The sequence below is a fragment of the Artemia sp. Qi Xiang Cuo genome, unplaced genomic scaffold (genome assembly GCF_049724085.1).
Source record: "Artemia sp. Qi Xiang Cuo unplaced genomic scaffold, ASM4972408v1 HiC_scaffold_2954, whole genome shotgun sequence".
NCBI classification, from domain to species: domain Eukaryota; kingdom Metazoa; phylum Arthropoda; class Branchiopoda; order Anostraca; family Artemiidae; genus Artemia; species Artemia sp. Qi Xiang Cuo.
The window spans coordinates 753,362-777,182 of record NW_028300808.1 but is presented as its reverse complement, the minus strand read 5'-3'; the positions used below and the strand labels follow the sequence as shown (position 1 = coordinate 777,182).

The window sequence follows — 23,821 nt, the reverse complement described above, 5'->3', positions numbered from 1 at the left end:
CTTTGAAAGGAGTAACATTTTAAAAGAAGCATACCACATATATCTTTTATCCCAGCTAGTGTCCTTCACGGAAAGGAATAACATTTTAAAAGAGTTACCACTTACAAATTTCTTTAAAGTTCATTTTTTTTGTAATTTACTCTAATATATAATGTTTTTACATTTTATTTCGGTAAAGTTTAGAATTAACATCTATTTTTTATTTACAATATTTTTTACACAATATTTTTAAATTTCTTCAATTTTCTGTTTTGATCTTTCATCTGTTATTGTTCTAATATATTCTTTTGTGAAGTAAAAATAGGTGAAAGATTTCAGTCTCCCTGTTTTGTTATTCAAAACTTGTAATTAAAATTTGAAATATTGGAGTTGGAGTAAATACTGAAAGGACTTTTTTTGTTTGTAGATTTTGCCTCCATATAAAAGGATTTCTTGTGAGGAGAGGACATCCTTTTAACAGCAGAAGCACAAGTAAACACTTATTTTATGTGTACTTTTAGTCTCATTCTTTTAAATACTCTTTCTCTGGTTTCTTCAAATGGGGCTGTTACTTGATTCGACTTTTGTTTTCTACTAAAAATATGCGAAATGTCAACTCTATAAAGTTTTATAATAAGATATATTTTGATTTAAATGAATTATGTTTCTACTTCATATTCAAATAAATCATAATTAATTTCTATAGAAATATTATAACCTAGCTACCTCAATCGTATGACTTGAAGGGATAATTAACAATTAATAAAACAAACTTATGTAGCTGATAACCATCAACAAGGATCCTACAAAGCTGGGCTACTCACACACACATATTTATATGCGCTATAAGTAGGACGATATTAAGGGGTCGGGTTTGATTATAGGGGGCGGACAGGGTTGGCTGTGCAAAACCTTTACATTAGAGCACTGTTTTCACGAATCTCAGTGCATTTTTACAAAACTAGCAGCGCATCAAGAAAATTCAGGATCAAACATGCCCTATTTTCTGTTAAAATAAACTAAAATAACTGTACACAATAGATAACCATTCACGAGCAGCATATAGAGTTATCCTCCCATTTGTATTGCAAAAGCGAGACTATTATGGGGTTGGACAGACCTATCCTCCCATTTGCGCTAAAAATGGGAGGATATCATAATTAATGTGATCAAACATGCCCTATTTTCTTCATAAGAAAACCTTATGTCACTGTAATTTTTTGCCTTAGGAATATTTTGAACTAAAATAGCTATTCCAAATTTGATATAGTCCATTTGAAGAAAAAAGGTGTAAGGGGGGAGTGCCCTCTTAAAACTTTTAACTCTTAAAAGGGTACGTGATAACTAGTCGAATGAGCTGTTTTTTGAAAATGAGGAGTTCTTAGAAGAAGGCCCAATAGTTTTGGCTGTGCAAAACCTTCCAGTTGGCGACCCTGTTTTTACTGATCTTATTGCAAAACTAAAAACAATAAAACATCGAAACCTTATTGCCTTTATGGCAATAAGGAAATCCTTTTATATGGAGGCAAAGTCTACAAATAGAAAAAACTCTTTTAGTATCTAGAAAGAATTACATAATCATTGCAGTATATAAACCTATCCTCCTATTTGTGCTGCAAATGGGAGGATATTAGAGGGTCAGGTTTAATGCTAAGGGGTGGACGGGTGGGGCTGGCTGTGCACAACAAAATGAGGAGTTTTTAGAAAAACACCCAATAAAACATTAAAGTCTTATGGTCTTTATGACCTTGGGTTTTCTATTGTCTAAGACTTAGTAACAGAAAACATTAATTAAAAATAAATAAAATAGCTTTATAAAAGAAATAACCATTAACCAGCAGTATGTAGAGCTATCCTCCAATTTGCGCAACAAATAGGAGGAGGGGGTCAGGTTTAGTGAAAAGGGTGGGTGGACGGGACAGGCTGTGCAAAACCTTCTAGCTGGTGGTCCTGTTTTCACTAATCTTATTGCACAACTAAAAAAAACAATAAAACATCGACACCTTATTGCCTTTATGGCAATGAGGAAATCCTTTTATATGGAATCAAAATCTACAAACAGAAAAACATTCTTTTAGTATCTATAAAGAATTGAATAATCGTTGCAGAACATAAACCTATCTTCCAATTTGCGAAGCAAATGGTAGGAGGGGGTCGGATTTAATACTAAGGTGTGGGTGGACGGGGCTGGCTGTACACAAAATTCTTGTTGGTGGCCCTGTTTTCATTAATCTTAGTGCACAACTAAAAAACAATAAAACATCAAAACCTTATTGCCCTTATGACCTTTAGTTTTCTATTGTCTAAAACTTAGTAACATAAGAAAATTAATCTAAAAAACTAAAATAATTTTACACAAGAGATAACCATTCAAATCAGTATATAGAGCTATCCTGCCACTTGCGCTGCGAATGCCAGGATATCACGGGGTTGGACAGACCTATCCTCCCATTTGCACTGGAAATGAGAGGAAATCAGGGCGTCGGGTTTAATGCTAAGGGGTGGGCGTGCAGGGCTGGCTGTACACAACAAAATCAGGAGTTTTTAGAAAAAGACCCAATAAAACATTAAAGCCTTATGGTCTTTTTGACCTTATGTTTTCTATCGTATAAAACTTAATAACAGAAAAAAATTAATTAAAAAAACTAAAATAACTTTACAAAAGAGATAATAATTAACAAGCACTATATAAGGCTATCCTCACATTTGCGCTATAAATGGGAGGATTTTTTTTGAAAATGAGGAGTTCTTAGAAGAAGGCCCAATAGTTTTGGCTGTGCAAAACCTTCCAGTTGGTGACCCTGTTTTTACTGATCTTATTGCAAAACTAAAAACAATACAACATCAAAACCTTATTGCCTTTATGGCAATAAGGAAATCCTTTTATATGGAGGCAAAATCTACAAACAGAAAAAATTCTTTTAGTATCTAGAAAGAATTATATGATCGTTGCAGTATATAAAACCTATCCTCCTATTTGCGCTGCAAATGCGAGGATATTAGGGGGTCAGGTTTAATGCTAAGGTGTGGACAGGCGGGGCTGGCTGTGCACAACAAAATGAGGAGTTTTTAGAAAAAGACCCAATAAAACATTAAAGTCTTATGATCTTTATGACCTTTGTTTTTTTATTGTCTAAGACTTAGTAACAGAAAACATTAATTTAAAAAAACTAAATTAGCTTTATAAAAGAGGTAACCATTAACAAGCAGCATGTAGAGCTATCCTTCCATTTGCGCAACACATGGGAAGAGGGAGTTGGGTTTAGTGCAAAGGGGTGGGCGGACGGGACTGGCTCTGCAAAACCTTCTAGCTTGTGGTCCTGTTTCCACTGATCTTATTGCACAACTAAAAAAACAATAAAAAATCGAAACATTATTGCCTTTATGACAATGAGGAAATCCTTTTATATGGAAGCAAAATCTACAAACAGAAAAAATCTTTTAGCATCTATAAAGAATTATATAATCATTGCAGTACATAATCCTATCTTCCAATTTGGGCTGCAAAGGGGAGGAGGGGTCGGATTTAATGCTACGGGGTGGGCGGACGGGGCTGGCTGTACACAAAATTCTCGTTAGTGGCCGTGTTTTCACTAAACTTAGTACACAACTAAAAAACAATAAAACATCAAAACCTTATTGCCCTTATGACCTTTAGTTTTCTATTGTCTAAAACTTAGTAACATAAGAAAATTAATCTAAAAAACTAAAATAACAAGAAATAACCATTCACAAGCAGTATATAGAGCTATCCTGCCATTTACGCAGCAAATGCCAGGATATTACGGGGATAGACAGACCTATCCTCCCATTTGCACTGGAAATGAGAGGAAATCAGGGTGTCGGGTTTAATGCTAAGGGGTGGGTGGGCAGGGCTGGCTTTACACAACAAAATCAGGAGTTTTTATAAAAAAACAATAAAACATTAAAGCCTTATGGTCTTTTTGACCTTATGTTTTCTATTGTCTAAAACTTAGTAAAAGAAAAAAATTAATTAAAAAAACTAAAATAACTTTACAAAAGAGATAATAATTAACAAGCACTATATAAGGCTATCCTCACATTTGCGCTATAAATGGGAGGATGTTTTTTGAAATGAGGAGTTCTTAGAAGAAGGCCAAATAGTTTTGGCTGTGCAAAACCTTCCAGTTGGTGACCCTGTTTTTACTGATCTTATTGCGAAACTAAAAACAATACAACATCGAAAGCTTATTGCCTTTATGGCAATAAGGAAATTCTTTTATATGGAGGCAAAATCTACAAACAGAAAAAATTCTTTTAGTATCTAGAAAGAATTATATAATCGTTGCAGTATATAAACCTATCCTCCCATTTGCGCTGCAAATGGGAGGATATTAAGGGGTCAGGCTTAATGCTAAGGGGTGGACGGGCGGGGCTGGCTGTGCACAACAAAATGAGGAGTTTTTAGAAAAAGACCCAATAAAACGTTAAAGTCTTATGGTCTTTATTACCTTTGGTTTTCTATTGTCTAAGACATAGTAACAGAAAACATTAATTAGAAAAAAAAACTAAAATAGCTTTATAAAAGAGGTAACCATTAACAATCAGTATGTAGAGCTATCCTCCCATTTGCGCAACAAATGGGAGGAGGGGGTCGGGTTTAGTGCAAAGGGGACGGCGGCCATGACTGGCTTTGCAAAACCTTCTAGCTGGTGGTCCTGTTTTCACTGATCTTATTGCACAACTAAAAAAACAATAAAACATCGAAACCTTATTGCCTTAATGGCAATGAGGAAATCATTTAATATGGAAGCAAAATCTAAAAAAAGAAAAATTCTTTTAGTATCTATAAAGAATTATATAATCGTTGCAGTAAATAAACATATCCTCTTATTTACGCAGCAAATGGGAGGAGGGGGTCGGATTTAATGCTAAGGGGTGTGTAGACGGGGCTGGATGTACACAAAATTCTCGCTGGTGGCCCTGTTTTAAGTAATCTTAGTGCACAACTAAAAAACAATAAAACATCAAAACCTTATTGCCCTTATGACCTTTAGTTTTCTATTTTCTAAAACTTAGTAACATAAGAAAATTAATCTAAAAAAATAAAATAAATTTACACAAGAGATAACCATTCACAAGCAGTATATAGAGCTTTCCTACCATTTGCGCTGCAAATGCGAGGATATTACGGGGTTGGACAGACCTATCCTCCCATTTGCACTGGAAATGAGAGGAAATCAGGGCGTCGGGTTTAATGCTAAGGGGTGGGCGGGCAGGGCTAGCTGTACACAAAAAAAATCAGGAGTTTTTAGAAAAAGACCCAATAAAACATTAAAGCCTTATGGTCTTTTTGACCTTATTTTTTCTATCGTCTAAAACTTAGTAACAGAAAAAAATTAATTAAAAAAACTAAAATAACTTTACAAAGAGATAATAATTAACAAGCACTATATAAGGCTATCCTCACATTTGCGCTATAAATGGGAGGATGTTTTTTGAAAATGAGGAGTTCTTAGAAGAAGGCCCAATAGTTTTGGCTGTGCAAAACCTTCCAGTTGGTGACCCTGTTTTTACTGATCTTATTGCAAAACTAAAAGAATACAACATCGAAACCTTATTGCCTTTATGGCAATAAGGAAATCCTTTATATGGAGGCAAAATCTACAAACAGAAAAAATTCTTTTAGTATCTAGAAAGAATTATAGAACCGTTGCAGTATATAAACCTATACTCCTATTTTCGCTGCAAATGGGAGGATATTCGGGGATCAAGTTTAATGCTAAGGGGTGGACGGGTAGGGCTGGCTGTGCACAGCAAAATGAGGAGTTTTTAGAAAAAGACCCAATAAAACATTAAAGCCTTATGGTCTTTATGACATTTGGTTTTCTATTGTCTAAAACTTGGTAACATAAAACATTAATTAAAAAAAATAAAATAAAATAGCTTTATAAAAGAGGTAACTATTAACATGCAGCATATAGAGCTATTCTCCCATTTGCGCAACAAATGGGAGGAGGGGGTTGGGTTTAGTGCAAAGGGGTGGGTGGACGGGGCTGGCTCTGCAAAACCTTCTAGCTGGTGGTCCTGTTTCCACTGATCTTATTGCACAACTAAAAAACAATAAAACATCGAAACCTTATTGCCTTTATGGCAATGAGGAAATCCTTTTATATGGAAGCAAAATCTACAAACAGAACAAAATTCTTTTAGTATCTATAAGGAATTATATAATCGTTGCAGTACATAAACATATCCTCCAATTTGCGCTGCAAATGGGAGGAGGGGGTCGGATTTAATGCTAAGGGGTGGGCGGACGGGGCTGGCTGTACACAAAGTTCTCGTTGGTGGCCCTGTTTTCACTAATCTTAGTGCACAACTAAAAACAATAAAATATCAAAACCTTATTGCTCTTATGACCTTTAGTTTTCTATTGTCTAAAACTTAGTAACATAAGAAAATTAATCGAAAAAACTAAAATAACTTTACACGAGAGATAACCATTCACAAGCAGTATATAGAGCTATCCTGCCATTTGCGCTGCAAATGCGAGGATATTACGGGGTTGGACAGACCTATCCTCCCATTTGCACTGGAAATGAGAGGAAATCAGGGCATCGGGTTTAATGCTAAGGGGTGGGCGGGCAGGGCTGGCTGTACACAACAAAATCATGAGTTTTTAGAAAAAGAGCCAATAAAACATTAAAACCTTATGGTCTTTTTGACCTTATGTTTTCTATTGTCTAAAACTTAGTAACAGAGAAAAAATAATTAAAAAAACTAAAACAACTTTACAAAAGAGATAATAATTAACAAGTACTATATAAGGCTATCCTCACAATTGCGCTATAAACGGGAGGATATTAGGGGGTCGGGTTTAATTCTAAAGGGTGGGCGGACGGGGCTGGATGTGCACAACCTTCCCGTTGGTGGCCCTGTTTTCACTAATCTTAGTGCATGACTAAAAAACAATAAAATATCGAAACCTTATTGCCCTTATCACCTTTAGTTTTCTATAGTCTAAAACTTAATAACATAAGAAAATTAATCTAAAAAACTAAAATAACTTTACAAAAGAGATAACCATTCACAAGCAGTACATAGAGCTGTCCTGCCATTTGCGCTGCAAATGCGAGGTTATTACGGGGTTGGACAGACCAATCCTCCCATTTGCACTCCAATCACTTTTGACTATTAAAAAGAGCACTATCCCTTTGAATTTCCAATCAAATGAGCCTTTTTGAAGTTTCTATGACAACGCCTTCTATAAAAACCTTATATGCCCCCAGGGCATAAATTAAAACCCTTGCCCTGAGGGTTGTGGGGGATTGTCTTCCTCAAAAACATGTTTTCTATCTGAAAATCAGCTACGCTGAACAAAATGGCTATCTCAAAATTTTGATTGAATGTCTTTGGGGGAATGATGGACGTGGGGGGGGGGCTAGTTGCCCTCCAATCACTTTCGACTATTAAAAAAGGCACTATCCCTTTGAATTTGCAATCGAATGAGCCTTTTTTAAAGTTTCTACGACAACGCCTTCTATAAGAACCATATCTTAATACCCTCGCCCTTAAGGTTCCGGGGGAGTGTCCTCCTCAAAAACATATTTTCTATCTGGAAAACAAATAAGCTGAACAAAATGGCTATCTCAAAATTTTGATTGGATGTGTTTTGGGAAATGATGGACGGGGGGGGGCTGGTTGCACTCCAATCTCTTTCGACTATTAAAAATGGCATTAGCCCTTTAATTTCCAATCGAATGAGCCTGTTTTGAAGTTTCTACGACAATGCCTTCTATAAAAACCTTATATGCCCCCAGGGTATATCTTAAAACACTTGCCCTAAGGGTTGTGGGGCAGCTTCCTCAAAAATATATTTTCTATCTGGAAATAAACTACGCTGAACAAAATGGATATCTGAAATTTTTGATTGGATGTTTTTGGGGAATTGATGGGCGTGGGGGGGGTGGGGGGCTAGTTACACTCTAATCACTTTCCAATATTAAAAAGGGTACTTGCCCTTTAATTTCCAATCAAATGAGTATGTTTTGAAGTTTCTACCACAACGCCTTTTATAAAAAACCTTATATGCCCCCAGGGCATAACTTAAAACCCTTGCCCTGAGGGTTGTGGGGGAGTATCCTCCTCAAAAATATATTTTTTATCTGGAAATCAACTACGCTGAAGAAAATGGCTATCTCAAATTTTGATTGGATGTGTTTGGGGGAATGATGGGCGTGAGGAGAGGGGGCTAGTTGCCCTCCAATTATTTTTGACTATTAAAAAGAGCACTAGCCATTTAATTTACAATGGAATGAGCCTGTTTTGAAGTTTCTACGACAACGCTTTCTATAAAAACCTTACGTGCCCACAGGGCATAACTTAAAACCCTTGCCCTGAGGGTTGTGGGGGAGTATCCTCCTCAAAAATATATTTACTATGTGGAAATCAACTACGATGAACAAAATGGCTATCTGAAAATTTTGATTGGATGTGTTTGGTGAAATGATGGGCCTGGAGGGGGGGGGCTAGTTGCCCTCAAATCACTTTTGACTATTAAAAAGGGCACTAGCCCTTTGAATTTCCAATCGAATGAGTCTGTTCTGAAGTTTCTACGACCACACCTTCTGTAAAAACCTTATATGCCCAGAGGGCATAACTTAAAACCCTTACCTTGAGGGTTATGGGGGAGTATCCTCCTCAAAAATCTATTTTCTATATGGAAATCAACTACGCTGAACAAAATGGATATCTCAGAATTTTGATTGGATGTGTTTGGCGGAATGATGGGCTTGGAGGGGGGCTAGTTGCTCTCCAATCATTTTTGACTATTAAAAGGGCACTAGAACTCTCGATTTCCAATTGGATGAGCACCCTTTGAAGCTTCTACGATGACCCCTTCCATATGAAATACCTCTGGAAAAAAAATAATAAATAATAATAAAACATTGGAGCCGTATGGCCTTTACTATAGGCAACGCTACAGCGTTGCCTCTGAAAATCAATTCTACCCTACAAAGTAACTTCTACGAATTGTAACCCTTATCAATTTTCTTGGTATTCTAGAATTAAATATTTTTCTAAAAGAGAATTTCAATATTTTAAAAATCTAAGCATAGTTTCCATATCGATCATAGAGTTTTGTGAAATTATACCATATAACATGACTTCAAAACAAAGAAGTTACGATGCTTTATTTTATTTAGTCACCAATAAAGTTTTCTACTTCCAAAATTTTGTTCTGTTCTGTTCAAAGTTTTCTAGGCCAAAAATACATTTTTTTATCAACAAGTTAATGGTGACCGCCATCTAAAACTGTGAAGCAGTGGTACTTGTGGATTTATTAGGAGGATGAAGGGATCTCTGAATTTCTTTAAAAATAGTCTAAAAGGATGAAAGAAAAACCTAGAGAAATGACTTGACGTTAAAAGTTGTTATGATAAAAATTCTTTGTAATTATGAATGTTGTAATCCATTGTAAGCATTAAGATCCATTGTAAAAGAAAAATAAATAAACACTTTACAATTATTCTTTTTTTTAATGCCTTTGTACCTGGTAGAAAAAAATTATAAAAAAAGGGAGACAGATTAGTGCTATCTAAACAAAAAAGTGACTCTTCTTATTGTTCTATTACAAATGAATTAAAATACTTTACAAGTTTAAAAAAAGTGCATCACATTAACCAAAATAGAGAATTATCAGAAAAATAATAGAAAGGAGAAAACGATGATTGAAAAAAATCTCCTAGAAGGTATTAAACGCATGACATTCTAACTTAAGGTCTAACCCTCTGCTGACTGAACTAAGGCTCTTACAATTTAATTTGAAATGTTGTTGTTAATAGAACAATAATTGTGTAACTTACTAAGGGAGCAGGGAGGGAAAATATAGGGAAGTTTTTCATGTAAACCTCCAGTAAAAGGATTTGGACCGTAATTGTGACAATGATGCTTTTTTATAATTAATATATCTTCAATTTTAGAAGAGACATCAGAAGTGTTGTTTTTAGTTCTAAATCATAGCTACAGATGGTAGAATTGATAAATAGCAGGAATATAATAGCAAAGCTTTCAAATGAGCCATTAAACATCACTCTCAATGGTTATTGTACTTTTTTATAATTAAAATATCTGTAATTTTAGAAAAGACACTAGAAGTGTTGTTTTTAGTTCTAAATCGCATTTACGGATGGTAGAATTGATAAAATGCAGGTACATATTAGAAAAGATTTCAAATGAGCCATTAAACATCACTCTCAAAAGTTGTGATAGCCCACAAGCCCCAGATTTTCCACTTCAGACATGCCACTAAAAGTGTGAAATTTATAACAAAAACGTAGATTTGCCCAATAGGAGCAATTTAACATCTGTCTACACTGTTATTGTACTCTGCTTGCAACTCCCCTTGAAAAATGGCAAAATAATGCCATTTTAATTTCCATATAGAGCTTGCAGGTGGTTAAATTTATAAAAAGCAGGTAGATATAAGAGTTAGCTTTGCAATGAATCATTAAATATCTCTCTATTATGTTCTGGTAACCAATTAGCCCTAAAAAGAAAAGAAACAGAAGACACATTAGTGCTACTGACGAAAAAACTGATTTTCCTTGCACATCAAGGAGGGGGGGGGGTTGTGACTATAAATTCAAGTTTTTCAACCATACAAATTGCAATGGTGCCCTTTTTCAGTCCGACGTAAATTTCAAAGGGTTTCTGTCTGTTTTTCAAAATTACCATAAATTTCTTTTGCAATAAACTTTTATTTTTAAGTTCAACAAAAAAGATAATTCCTATTTCGGAATATGTGTCAAATAAAATTTTTTTAACAAGATGTTTTTTTAAATATGTTTTTTAAATTTTGATTATTATGGGTTGTGGTTTGCTCTTTTCTAGGTTGCAGTTGCTGGTAAAACCATGATAAAGATCCGTTTACAAGTTTATCAAACGTGTTCAAAGAATGTATTAACAAAAACAGCACATTACAAAATGTCTTTGTTCAAAGCCTACTGCTTTGAGTGACTTGGAAAGGGGCTAGCTGCCTTCCAGTCTTCTTCATCTCTTGAAAAGGGAACTAGGAAGTTTAATTTCTGTTTGAATGAGTCATTAAAAATATTTAGGTTTTTGAGTCATAAAAATATTTGGTCAATTAATTGCTAAAATTCGTAAGTATGGCTGTATAATTAGTCACAGGTAATAGGTTTGAGATCGTCAGTGCAGTATTTCGAATCCTGTTGATAGAAGAGGATCACAAAGTGCTGAAAACCATTTTGTGTCCAATCCGATCCTAGGACTTCACAAAGCCTGCATTCAAATGGAGGTCCCAGGGACTTCTTGTTGTCCGGTTCTATACCGGCTTAAGCACTTCAGTGTAGACTTGAGAAGATTTGTTGGTCTCCAAAATGCACTGGTATTCAGAACCATTGATTTTGCAGAGGCAAAAACAATTCAATGATTTAAAGAATATGAAAATTTACTAATTTTGAATTTTATTACTTTAAAAATAACTATCGTTTAGCCTAATAATTTTGACTGACCAACTCAGGCAATTCGAAAAAAAATTGTTAGGAGTTTAATAAACTGATATCCCAGGCGTGGGAAGCATGCAGTTATGTGATACAGAATTTATTTACTCAGGCAGGAAGGATGGAGTCGATAGACAGGAATTAAGGTTCCTGATGAAAAAGGAAGCTGCTAAGTCTTGTTTAGGCTGGGAAGGTATTAATAATAGAATACTAAAAACTCGATTTATGTCTTAAAAGTTTAGGGTATCAATATTGTAGTATATACCCCTGTAGAACTGACTGACGTATGTACTGGTGACTCAGATGAATCTTACTTACAGTTAAATGAGAATATAGACAATATCATAGGCAGAAATGTGGTGTTTTTATTAGGAGATATAAAAGTAATGGCTACAGAATGCTGCAATTTTGTAGGTGCAGCAATCTATTTATAAGCAATACAGTTTTTCATTATAAAATGGTCAATCCGTTGAAGCGGTATTCACGTGGTTGTAAGACAGCAAATCTTATTGATTACGTTGTTGCAAATCAAAAACTGGCAGGATAAATACAGGATGCCAGGGTGTATAAGTATGCTGTTATTGTTGTTAAGAGTAAATTTCCCCATATAGAAGTGGCTAGAGTTAACTTTACCCTAGAAAGGTAAGCATTTGTAATCTTTAAGACACAAAAAAACATTTTTGTGGTTAACGTGAAAACACATGCATTGCGCGAACCCACTTTCCATGTTTGCTCATAATATTACTAGTGAGTGCTTGTACTGTCACCGAGTTTTTAATATCTGAAATTTTTGAGGAGATATTAAGTGAGGGTAGTAAAATTCACAAAAACTTACCATCTTCTCCTGTTTAGAAAAACTGATTTTTTTATCAAAACTTTGCAATTACTGAGTTTCTTTGAACTATTATTTGAGATCAGTTTTCTAAAGTTGTTTACACTTCTTACCAATGTTCGTCAGGCTGAACTTGGCAATTTTCTGACTTCACCTATTTAGTTCCAAATCTGGGGAATAAAATAGAAATGTCACGCGTGACAACAGGCTTGCATCTATTCTATTTGCAGCAGAAATACTGAAAGAACCGTTTCAACTGACCACAGTTGGAACTGTCCAAACAAACAAGAGGGATAATCCAGAAGAGCTGCGTATGAGTAAAGGGAGAATTACAGGAACCTCAACATTCTGTTTTGATCAGGAATTCACTCTAGTGCCTTATCTTGCTGCTCCGTCAAAAACGATTCTGCTTCTGTCAATTTGCCATAAGGGCCACAGTATCACGTATCCAATTCAGAAGCCTGGGATCATGAATTTTACAATGACACCGAAGGCGGTAATGAAACATTTCACCAACCGTGTTGTTCAATGTCACCGGCTTGGAAGTACTTGTACTTGTACTTGTTGCGGGACCAGACGCGGACGCCCCACCCGGCATTTAGAAGACTACGTATGATTGACTCCCATTGACTACCTGTTGGCTCGGAAGACCAACAGGTAGCCTATGTTCATGTTCTATGGGCTGATTAACATCGAATGCATCAACAATTATGGTAACCACTCCTTCACTATCTCCAAATCTTATGCAAAACCACAATCACGAAAGGCTTTTGTGAATGTTCTGTTCAAAGAGTTTGCCAAGCTGTATATGACCACTTATTTAGAAATCTCAACTTAGTAGCACTCGATCATCGTCAATATCTAGCAAACAACGGAGCTGATAGGTGAAAAACGCCTAATGACATCTGTGAAAGCGGATAGAATGACTTCTAACCTTTGCCCAGCGCGCATTCGCTGAATGAATATCAATTTTTGCAACCCTGAAAAAATCCGTTCTGCGATAAACAATATATGAAGGCATGTATACCCTGTGACTCCAAGGAATGACACCAATCTTTTGTGATGTTTACAATATTTTTTGAGAATTTGATTTTGATAATTCCAACTCACTTAAAAAATATATTTAAATGATGAGCTTTAGAAGCCAATGTTTCTTCCTGTAGTAATTTTCATTGAAGCTTGCCATTTGCGTAATTTTTAGGAAGCTTACCTTTCTAAGGTTGAAACTGAAATCTTGGAAGTGTAACTACTCGGGTAGTACAATTATGACGTTGGTAGACACCAGGATGAGGATTTGAGGGAAACTTTAATGGGACGATTGAATACTATACTGGAGATCTTAAAATTTTAAAATGTAGAAGATGGAAGGCATAATTTTAGGAAACAGTTTGTGGAGTTACTGATGGTACCTTGGGAAACAATATTGGAGTTCTGCTAGGAATATTACTGAAAAATCCTTTATTTTTAATAGAGATGAGAAGGGGCTTGTCAAAATTTTATCTGAGTGATAGATCATATGAAAATAAGACGAATGTAAAGAGAAGGAAGAAAACAAATGAAATCTAAGAGGGTTTGAACTGGAGGCCATTGATTAAATTGCTGAGTATAAGTAAGATGCAGCTAAACAGCATAAAAGAAATAAATTATACTGGTATGTTAATATCTTGAGAGGGAGTAGTCAATGCAGACTTCCACAAGTTAAAGAAAGGAACCGGGTCAAAATTAGTGATAAGGAAAGAATTAAAGACGGATTGACAGAATATTTTAAGAATATGCTAAACCGAGATACAGTTGCAGTTAAAAAATATAGAGGAAAATGAAAAAGTTTCTGATACCTTTGTGAAAAAATGTTTGTTTTGTGAGGAAAAATTGGCGACAGTTCTAAAATGATTAAAAACTAGTAAGGCCTAACGTGCTGATACTGTGGTAAATTTTGGTTGCTATGATGGGCTATTTTAAATATGGTTGCTATGAGGTCAAAAATAGTTTACTGAAGATCTTGAATATGATTTTTTCAAACTGGGAAGTGCTTAGCGAGTTTAAGAAAACCTTATTTAAACCACTGTGTAATAAAAATTATAGGATTGAGTGTGGTAATTATCTAGGCATTGGCTTGGTCTCTGTATATAGCAAATTACTTAGTAATATGATACTTTTAGTTGCTGTAGACAAATTGATCAGAGTGGAAAAGTGTGGTTTGAAAAGGAGTAGAGGATATGTCGTCCAAGTTTTCTCTCTTATGTTAATAATTGAGAAGAGCCTGGGTTATCAAACACTCTTAGTCCTCTGTATTTTTAGATTATGAGCAAGCCCCACCGTTCAGTTGGTAAAATAGCCATAGCGGTGGTTTTATTCTTGTATGGTGCACCAGATAAAGGAATTAAAGTGATGAGTGCTATGTACAAGAATAACACTGCTGAGATTAATATAGGAAATGATGTTTGCAGCTGGTTTCCTGTTAAATCAGGAATTAAGCAGAGTAGTGATCTTTCCCCTTATAGATGGATAATTTTCATGGACTTTATCTCAAGTTCTTGGACTCTATAAAATCAAAATAAGATTTAAAGAAAAGATTTTTAGACAGGTAATTTATTATATTTTATTATTTGAGAATTTCCTAACCTTATTAGGCTATTGATAGAAAAAGAGAAGCAAAGACGTTTGTGTTGAAAGTAACAGAAACATTTGCGGGATTATTTTGGTCCAATTTGTGGGTTAAATCGGAATATTTAACTTTGTTTGTTTTGATGTTTTGCTTTAAATTAAGGCCTCTGTTACCCATTTTTTTTATATGGACTCTATCCATCTTTACAATTGAACGTACCACTGTAGGGCTTTACTATAAATGAAACTAGGAACCTCAATTTGTATGCACATATTTAGAATCGTTACTAAATTACAGAATAAAATGGGAACCCATATATTGAAACCAATAGGTATTAAGTATCACCAAAGAAAAACAATATTTTGGCGTATTCACCCCATCCAAAATTATTTTTGCTTTTAGTTTTGGTATCTCTGAGCACGAGTCACTTCCTTGAGTCTCAAGATAGTTCTCAAAGCTAAAGGATACTGATTGCCTTGGAGCCTAATAACCTGATAATCTGAAATAGGCAATTATATTGGTAAATTTTCATATAATTTACAAACACTATATAAGTGTTTTTCATTTTAGTCACTCACCAGAATAATGACCTTCGGAGTGGTAGCTGTAACATTTGTTGTTGCTTTGAACTTCACAATACTCATAAAAATATGCCAAGTTAGACAAGAGAAAGCTTCATTTTATAAAACTGAAGAGACACCACGTGTTGGACGTTTTGACCAAACCAGACAATATATCATTTTCGACTCACTATTCGTAGGTGATAACTTTTGGAAGTTATCACGCCAAAAAACTGTTTGCTTAGCAACCGTGTCAACACTTGATAAATTAAACTGGTTACCTATGGTAATTTCACATTGGGGTGGCTTACTGTCACTAACAATTTGTCTAAAGGATTCAGAGGAACAAATATTACAAATTTATTTAAATTATTTATATATGTGTCATCGTGATATTATGACAAACGTCAGTGTCCATCTTATAAGGCCTGCAATTAAAGCAGCTATTTACTCAACGTCACCTAGTTATTTATTCTCTGTCCCCGAAATGACCCAGTGCTCAAACCCACCAGCTGTTATGAAGTCATTTATGAGCTACAGTTTTGTAACAAAAAATTTTCAAAATCCTGGTGTTCCGCAAAATCACATGAGAAATGTAGCACGCAAAGGATGTGGCACCATTTATGTAATAACAAGTGATATTGATATTATACCTTCAAAAGATGCTGAAAGCCAGTTAGAAAAATTCTTGAAGAAAAAAGAAAATAGCAACTGTAATAAATGTGCATTTGCAATACCTACATATGAGCTTGACGATCATGTTAATTTTCCAAAGAGCAAATCAGAGCTTTTAGTCTTCGAAAGCAAAGGACAAGCAAGGCCTTTCCATGAAGAAGTATTCAAACACAACCAATTTGCAACAAACTTTTCCAGGTATAGTATTAGATTATCTCACCAGAGCCTTTTAAGCTTTCTGAACCCAGTATGAACAAGTACTCAGTTATATTTTTTTTTAGTTTCTGTTAAAAATACCTTAATTAGTAATTTTTTTTAGTTTCGTCAATAGTGAGAGAATACTTAAGGTTTTCAGAAACCAGTTTCACCAACGTTGAAATTTATATGCGTTTAGCTTCAATACCCTTTCGCACCTTCTTGAAATTTTTTACCCTTTAAGTACTTGCACTTCAAAAGTAAAGGTAATCCTATATAACAATTATCAGGTCTGAATGGCTGCAGAAATCTTTATTTGAAAAGTACTTGACAGTGAATTTTATCACAGCTCTTAAGAGTTAACAGCTGTTAACAAGTGCTTATCAGTTGTTACTAACTTATTCTCCATCAAATCAATTTCGGCTCTTTGCACGTAAACATATTCTTTTTCGAAGTTATCACCTGTCTGCATCTAGCCTTTAAATATTCACTTGATTTAGAATCATCCCAAAACTGTCCTACAACTGTTTTTCTGATTAAAAATAGTCTATGCTTATGTTCAGAGAAAATAAAGGTGATTTTTTTTTGCTTTGAACAAAGTATTTTACTCATTTAATATAAATAGCTTTTTAATTTCAGTGGTTATTAGTTAAGGTTAAACAAAACTTGAATTTTCTATTGCTATATGAAATTTCTTTAGGATCTAAAGTGTTTTTTTTATTTACAATCCAGCTAAAGATCCAGATTTACTGTGCCAAGGTCTCTAAGGAAGTGCTATATATTATCTCTCTGCCTTCATTTTATTAAGGGATCTCGGTGATCATAGATGACTTTCAAACTTCAAAAAGTTCTATTTTCAAACTCATAAGCTATAAACTGTTTATTGTGTTTATAGCGTTTAAGGGAAACCTTTAAACAAAGTATTTTATTCACTTGTGATAGATCACTTTAAAATTTTACTGGTTATTAGATAACGATAAATAGAACTTGGGTTAAAATGGCATTTCTAGATAATCTAACATTTATAATCCAATTTCAAATATTGATTTAATATGCCGAGGCTCCTGAAAGAAATTTATTGTTGGGGTCCCACCCCTGTTTCTTTTTCGTTTGTCACAAAAACGACCTGTTTTCTTTTTCGCAATGATATTTGCTTAAGTTTACCTATAATATAATTTTCAATGTTAAGTTAAAATCTCGCTGCTAAGCTATGGGTCCTACAATAAGTAAGATTTCAAAATAAATTTTATGTTCGTCTTCCTGGGCTTGTCCATGGATAGTTAATGATATTCAAAATGCCTTTGACTTTTTAGCTTTATTTATAGGATTGAACAGGGTAAATCCAGGGTCCGCCCGTATAAAAACTCTAGGTACAGAAGTGGTGATTTTATTTTAGTCAGTTTTCAGAGGCTGAGTTGAGAGTTTAGATACGGAGTTTTTGGATGTGTTTTTTGAAATGACCTTTAGAAGTAATACAAGTGAGTTATTTTCTACAACCGTGTAGATTATTTTTCCCCGAACAAATGCAGGGTAGAAAATAAATTTGTTAGAAATGCCGTCATCGACAAAGGAGGTCTTTTACCCTCCAAAGAGATAGCTAAAGATACTAGTAGGGACCCAGTTGATAGCACCTTTGGCCTTTTTGATCGTTATATCACGTAACCAAAGCTAACAAAACCACCAGCGTGGGTCAAAGATATATTTTTGGCACCAACGGTGGTTGATACATTACAATAGTGGTGGCTATGAGTCATACCACTCCAATAAGTGATACCTGTGACTAAAGGACCTATAAGGAGCACTTGTAGTAAAAAAAATGCGCGTTTTCCGAAGATATGATTTAGTTTAGTCTAAACAGTAGCCTTTAGTGATTACATATAAAGAGATTACGGAAAAAACACGAAAATAATTAAAAATATTATAAAAATCCTAAAGGGCGTTGCCTAGTTAGAAGAAAATAAAATTGTAGAAATCAAAAATATTATAGAGCTAATCAGCTTGCTTAAATAATCAGCAAATTGAGTCATAACTAGTTTTTACGAGAGACTGGAAGTTATATATTCGAGAAAGGATTTGCTTTTGGATTAAAATAATAGTTTTTAGCTGAGTTTCGAAATAATGGCGGATAAACAGAAGATTCACTTACTCTTAGGAAAGAACAAGACTTAATATAATTAGATATTAATTCTAGAAAAGTAGCCGTGGTTAGCCAGGAAAAATCATATATAGATTCACATTTATATTAAAATTCTGCTTTAAGTACCCTAGTAAATTTACCCTCAAGTGGAACCCCATATATTTCAGGGGGTGATATAGATATTTTTCACACGTACGAAGAAGGAAATTTTGGAACAAAATTAAGGATAGGACGATCTTCTGTACGAATTGTAAAGGTAGAAAAGAATATACCACAGACTCAAAAGGAAATATTTCGAGATAAAGGAGACCCAAATAAAGAAACAGAAATGGGATTAAAAGTAATACAATCAGGAAGGAGCACAACCGGTAATATGAAAGATTATGAAATAGATATAGATATAGTTCGAAGACCGGCTACTCTCTGATGCTGACTTCACCGACGACATAGATCTAGTTGCGAGCACCATCGAAAAGATCACCAAAGCTCTCTAGGTGCTCTCAGAAGAACCCTCGAAAGTTGGACTGAAGATCAACTGGGAGAAAACCAAAGTTATGCTCCTTGAGCCCCCCACGTCTCGTTCTACTGTTAAGGAAGTCAACATCGGAAGTAACCAAGTAGATATGGTTGAAGACTTCACTTACCTGGGATCTATTCTGTTGAATGATGGCTTGATCACAAAAGAGCTTACATTTCGAATTGCCAAGGCTTTAGCATTTGTTGGGAGGCTTAGCAGCATCTGGTGAAAGATAAACATAAGCCGCTTCACCAAATTTCACATTTACAATGCGTCAATCAGAACCGTCCTGCTGTATGGTGCGGAGACGTGGCCAGCTGCAAAATCTATCCTCCAAAGATCTCCGAAGAATCTCCGAAACATCTCCGAAGAATCGAAAGACTTCACTGGACTGACTTCGTTAGCAGCCAGACTCTCCTGTCACGTACGGCTCAAACTCCTTTCTTGACGCAGCTCGCCCAGTGTACTGTTTGGTGGTACGGCCACCTCCTTCGCATGCCACGCGACACCCCAGCACGGGTTGCATTCAACTTCGACCCCACCCTACACGAATGGAAGCTACCCAGAGGACGCCCACCCACTAGGTGGAAAGACAAAGCCGATGAATTCCTCACCCAAGCCCATATCCCAGTGGAAGAAGCTGCAATCCTGGGAAGTGATAGTTCAACCTGGAGGTGCCTAGTCTCATCGTTCTCTACGCTGAACCCTCGGCAGGAGCCTTAAGTCAAGTCAAGTAAGTCACATAGAAGAAGAAGAAAAACTATTATATGGAAACAAAAGCGAAAAAAACAACTCACCGCTCAGATGCCATGCAAAATGAAGGGGAACTGCGGGTAAGAAAAAATAAAGATACAGAATGTAGAAATAGAGAATAAACAAACTTAGAAAATGAATTAAGAGGATATAGCAACAGGATCAAAGAAGGCCAAGTAGCATGATAAGTATGAGCTCAATGTCCAGCAGGGGGTCACGAAATAGCAATACAGTAGATCTTACGCAAATGATGAATTACTTGATGCAAAAAGAGGAGGAAAATAGAAAAGAAAGGGAAAAAGATAAGAAAGATAGAGACAGAGATAGAAAAGAAAAAGACAGACAGAATATGTAGAAAGCAGAAAGAGGAGAAAATTAGAATAGATAGGCAGTAGAAAGAGGAGGATAAAAAAATAGCTAGAGAACAAAAGAACAAAGTGGATAGAGAGGAAAGAAAACATCTAATGGAAATCATCGAAGGGAGAAATTCCCAAGAGCCTCAAAGACCGTCTACAATAGATTTAATAAATTCAATAAACTTTCAACCAATGTAAGAAAATGAAGATGTGAGTTTATACCTCTACTATTTCCAAAAAATGGCTGAATTAAACAGAAGGCCAAGAAAAAATTGGGTGACTAATTGGGTACAAGGAATACAATCGGGAAGGAGTGCACCCGGTAATATGAGAGAGTATGAAATAGATATGGAGGCACATAAAACACAAAGAAAAACTATTATATGAAAATATAAATAAAAAAAACTCACCCTTCAGATGCCATGCAAAATAAAGGGGAGTTGCGGGTAAGAGAAAATAATGATACAGAACAAAAAAATAGAGAATAAACAAACTTTGAAAAAAAATTAAGAGGATATAACGACAGAGAGAATCAAAGTAGGCCAAGTAGCATGATTATGTATGAGCTCAATGTCCAGCAGGAGTTACGAAATAGCAATAAAGTAGATCTTACGCAAATGATAAATTACTTGATGCAAAACAAAGAGAAAGATAGAAAAGAAAGGGAGAAAGATAGAAAAGAACAAAACAGAGAGAATAGCTAGAGAGCAGAAAGAGGAGGATAATAGAATAGCCAGAGAACGAAAGTAGAAGGTAGAAAGAGAGGGAAAAAATCTAATGAAAATCATCGCAGGGAGAAATTCCCAAGAGCCTCAAAGAACGTCTACAATATATTTAATGCATTTAATAAACCTTCAACCAATGAAAGAAAATGATGGTGTGCATTTATACCTCTACTATTTAAAAAAAAACGGTGGAATTAAACGGATGGCCAAGAAAATATTGGCTGAGACCAATTCAGCCTTTCCTTAAATACAAAGCATGAACTATTTTTAAAGTATTACCAAAGCACAACTCGATAGACTTTTAAAGATCAAGCTATTTTTGAAAAGTTTCAACTCACCCATGAGCACTTTCAAAGAAGGTTTAGAAGCAAAATAAAGCGAGACAACGAAACTTACAGAGAATACGGGTACAAATGGAATGATATGTGTTTCAGTGGATCTAGCTAGGAACTTATAGAATATTAGAAGACCCAGAGGAGATAAAAGAAAAGATGACGGAAGAAATATAAAAACAGTAATAGATGAATTTTTAGAAAATACCCACATAGAACTGAAAATATGTTTGAAAAAATTTTACCCCAAAACAAGTAAAGAAATAGTGAAATTTAAGAATAGGTGAACAGAAAAAAGAGAGGTAGTTGCGGACACGAAAGCTAGTACAATATAAGGAGCATGATAAAAAATAGGCACTAAAACACAGAGCAAAAAACCTATTTTAGCACAAGCAAAAATAAGAAACTTGCTATAACTGTGCTTTAAAAGGGTATTTTGCAATAAATTCCTCCAGTAAAGATGATCAAAAACCACATAAAACGACTGCTTGGGCCAGGGCATATAATAATAAAAAAGTTACGGGTTTAAGAGTCGCATTAAATATGCAGAAAATTGAACGAGGAATTAGTTGTTATGGCAATTGATTCTTGTAGTGACCAATTTTATATGCGAACTGAACTAATTACTAGAACAGAGATAGACCATAAAAATAAGATTACAAAATTAAGTTATTATGGAGATAAATAATCAGGCCTGTCGGCTTGGGTGAGAATAGGAATTGCAAAGAAGGACGGTACAGTCCAAAGAAAAAGGGTAATAGTAGGCTTATTGCCTATTTTTACAGTGGATCAGTGGATGTTCTATTAAGAGGGGACATTGGAGATATAGGAAAACTCCTATACTTAAAATCGATTTCATTAACGGTGGGAGGTGCGAAAGTGGCTAGGCCACAAGGTATTTAAAATAAGTCTCGCGAAGTAGATTTTTCGGAATATTTCTGAGAAAAAAGAAAACTTCAAACCAAAATTAACGAATAAGAGGCACCAACAGTTACATACCAAAGTGAAAAACTCATTGTGCCAGAAGCAAATGAGAAGAAATTTATTGTATGCGCTTTTCCTCGTAAAGTTCGAGAAAATTATTGTATGCGCTTTTCCTCGTGAAGTTCCTCGTGATTTTGATGCAATATGAAAAACCAAATATGGGAATTCAATTCCCATTTGACGACGATCTATTTAATGCTACGATAAAAGAAAAGAAAACTAAAAGAGAGAAAAGAAATACCAAAAGGAACTACAATTAGGAACTACAGTCAAATATGGTGGACACTAGAGCAACTCAAATTAAATGATGATTTAGTCTGTACGATTGAAAAAGTTAAGAAGAGTAAAAATGAAATGATAAATAATAAAAAAAAAAATTTGAATATTAAATGTGATGTAGCGGAAAACAAATTTTTAGGAGTTACGAAATCAGTAGACGAAAAATGAGCTCTTGGGGAGTAAAGAGGTCCAATACCCAATGAGAAAATTACTAAACTAAACTAAGACGAAAAAGCTTTGGAGGGAGGAGAAGGTCCAAGTCATATTAAGAAAAACTACAGATACTCATAATATAAAATTCAATAGACTGCAACGGGTTGTGGAAAAGTTGGGAAATATTGAATTTTTGGATGGATTGTATTAGTTTCGGAAAGATCCTGAGATTAGTCGTATCAACTGTAAGGGAGATTAGGTCCCTTGTTTGGGGGGCGGATTAGGTCCCTTATTTGAAAAGCAATGAATAAAGGACAATTCACTCAATTGACAATTTATTTGACCAGTTGTGACCCTCTTACCGAGATTTTAACTCTCTTATCTTGGGGGTTACTGTCTGCCAGTCACTTTATATTTCACCAAAACCTTTGTCCAGTAACCCTTTTTACGGATTTAACCCTTCGTGGGATTTGACTATTATTTTCTGCAAACCTTATTCCTTGAGTTACAAGTTCAAATTTGATGTTCACTTGGTATCGAAGATTGTTCTTCACTTGAATTTGCAAGAGGAGGGCATCCAGAAGAAATTATTGCATGGATCGTTGAAATTCCTACCTATTGTCCTGTACCCCTATCGTTTTCACAAGCCTTTGTATTTTCGGCCGTAGGTTATTTCAAATTATGCCAAGGGGTAATTCGCGTTTTAATTGAGAAGTGGTGTTGTTTCTACCAATGAAGATTAACAGGCTAGTTTAGCCAATTTTTAATTGGTGATTGATGACTGGCATCATTTAATGTGCCAGAACCTGATTCTAAACTTCCCTCAAATTTAAATTCTTGAGAGCGAGAATTTTTTTGTTTAATCATGCTAAGCACGATTATTTGTAGCTAGTTTTGTGGACTTTAATTTTCAAAACCTCACACGGATGCCCAGACAATCTATACTACGGTGGTTCTTCAGTAGAGAAATGTGGATTGTGACAGATCCATAGCCTAACTTTGAAAGCAGTAGCACAGACGCTGATGGAAGAAAGATGGCATATGGATGTTGTAAAGTTGAAGTTCATTGTTTATGTTTGTACGGGTGAACCAGTTTGGGTTTGGGTGGTCATTTATCTTACGAGGGAGGTTTTGGAAAAACACACCTTTTTATTATCTTTTTTTCAGATAAATGACATGTTTTACTTTCGTAATTAAATTTGCTTAGATTCGCCTATAATATAATTTTCAATTATAAGTTAATTTCTCATTGCTAA

The 23,821-nt window shown here is 35.0% G+C and overlaps 1 protein-coding gene across 1 annotated transcript in view; it reads left to right on the top strand.

Moving 5' to 3' along the window:
- Positions 1–15,484: 15,484 nt before the first annotated feature.
- LOC148938359 (uncharacterized) overlaps positions 15,485–23,821 on the top strand; it is a 72,357-nt gene continuing 64,020 nt past the window's right edge. Inside the window, exon 1 of the mRNA XM_089107849.1 lies at positions 15,485–16,331. Coding sequence (XP_088963975.1) covers positions 15,485–16,331 — 847 coding nt within the window. The remainder of the gene's footprint in view (positions 16,332–23,821) is intronic.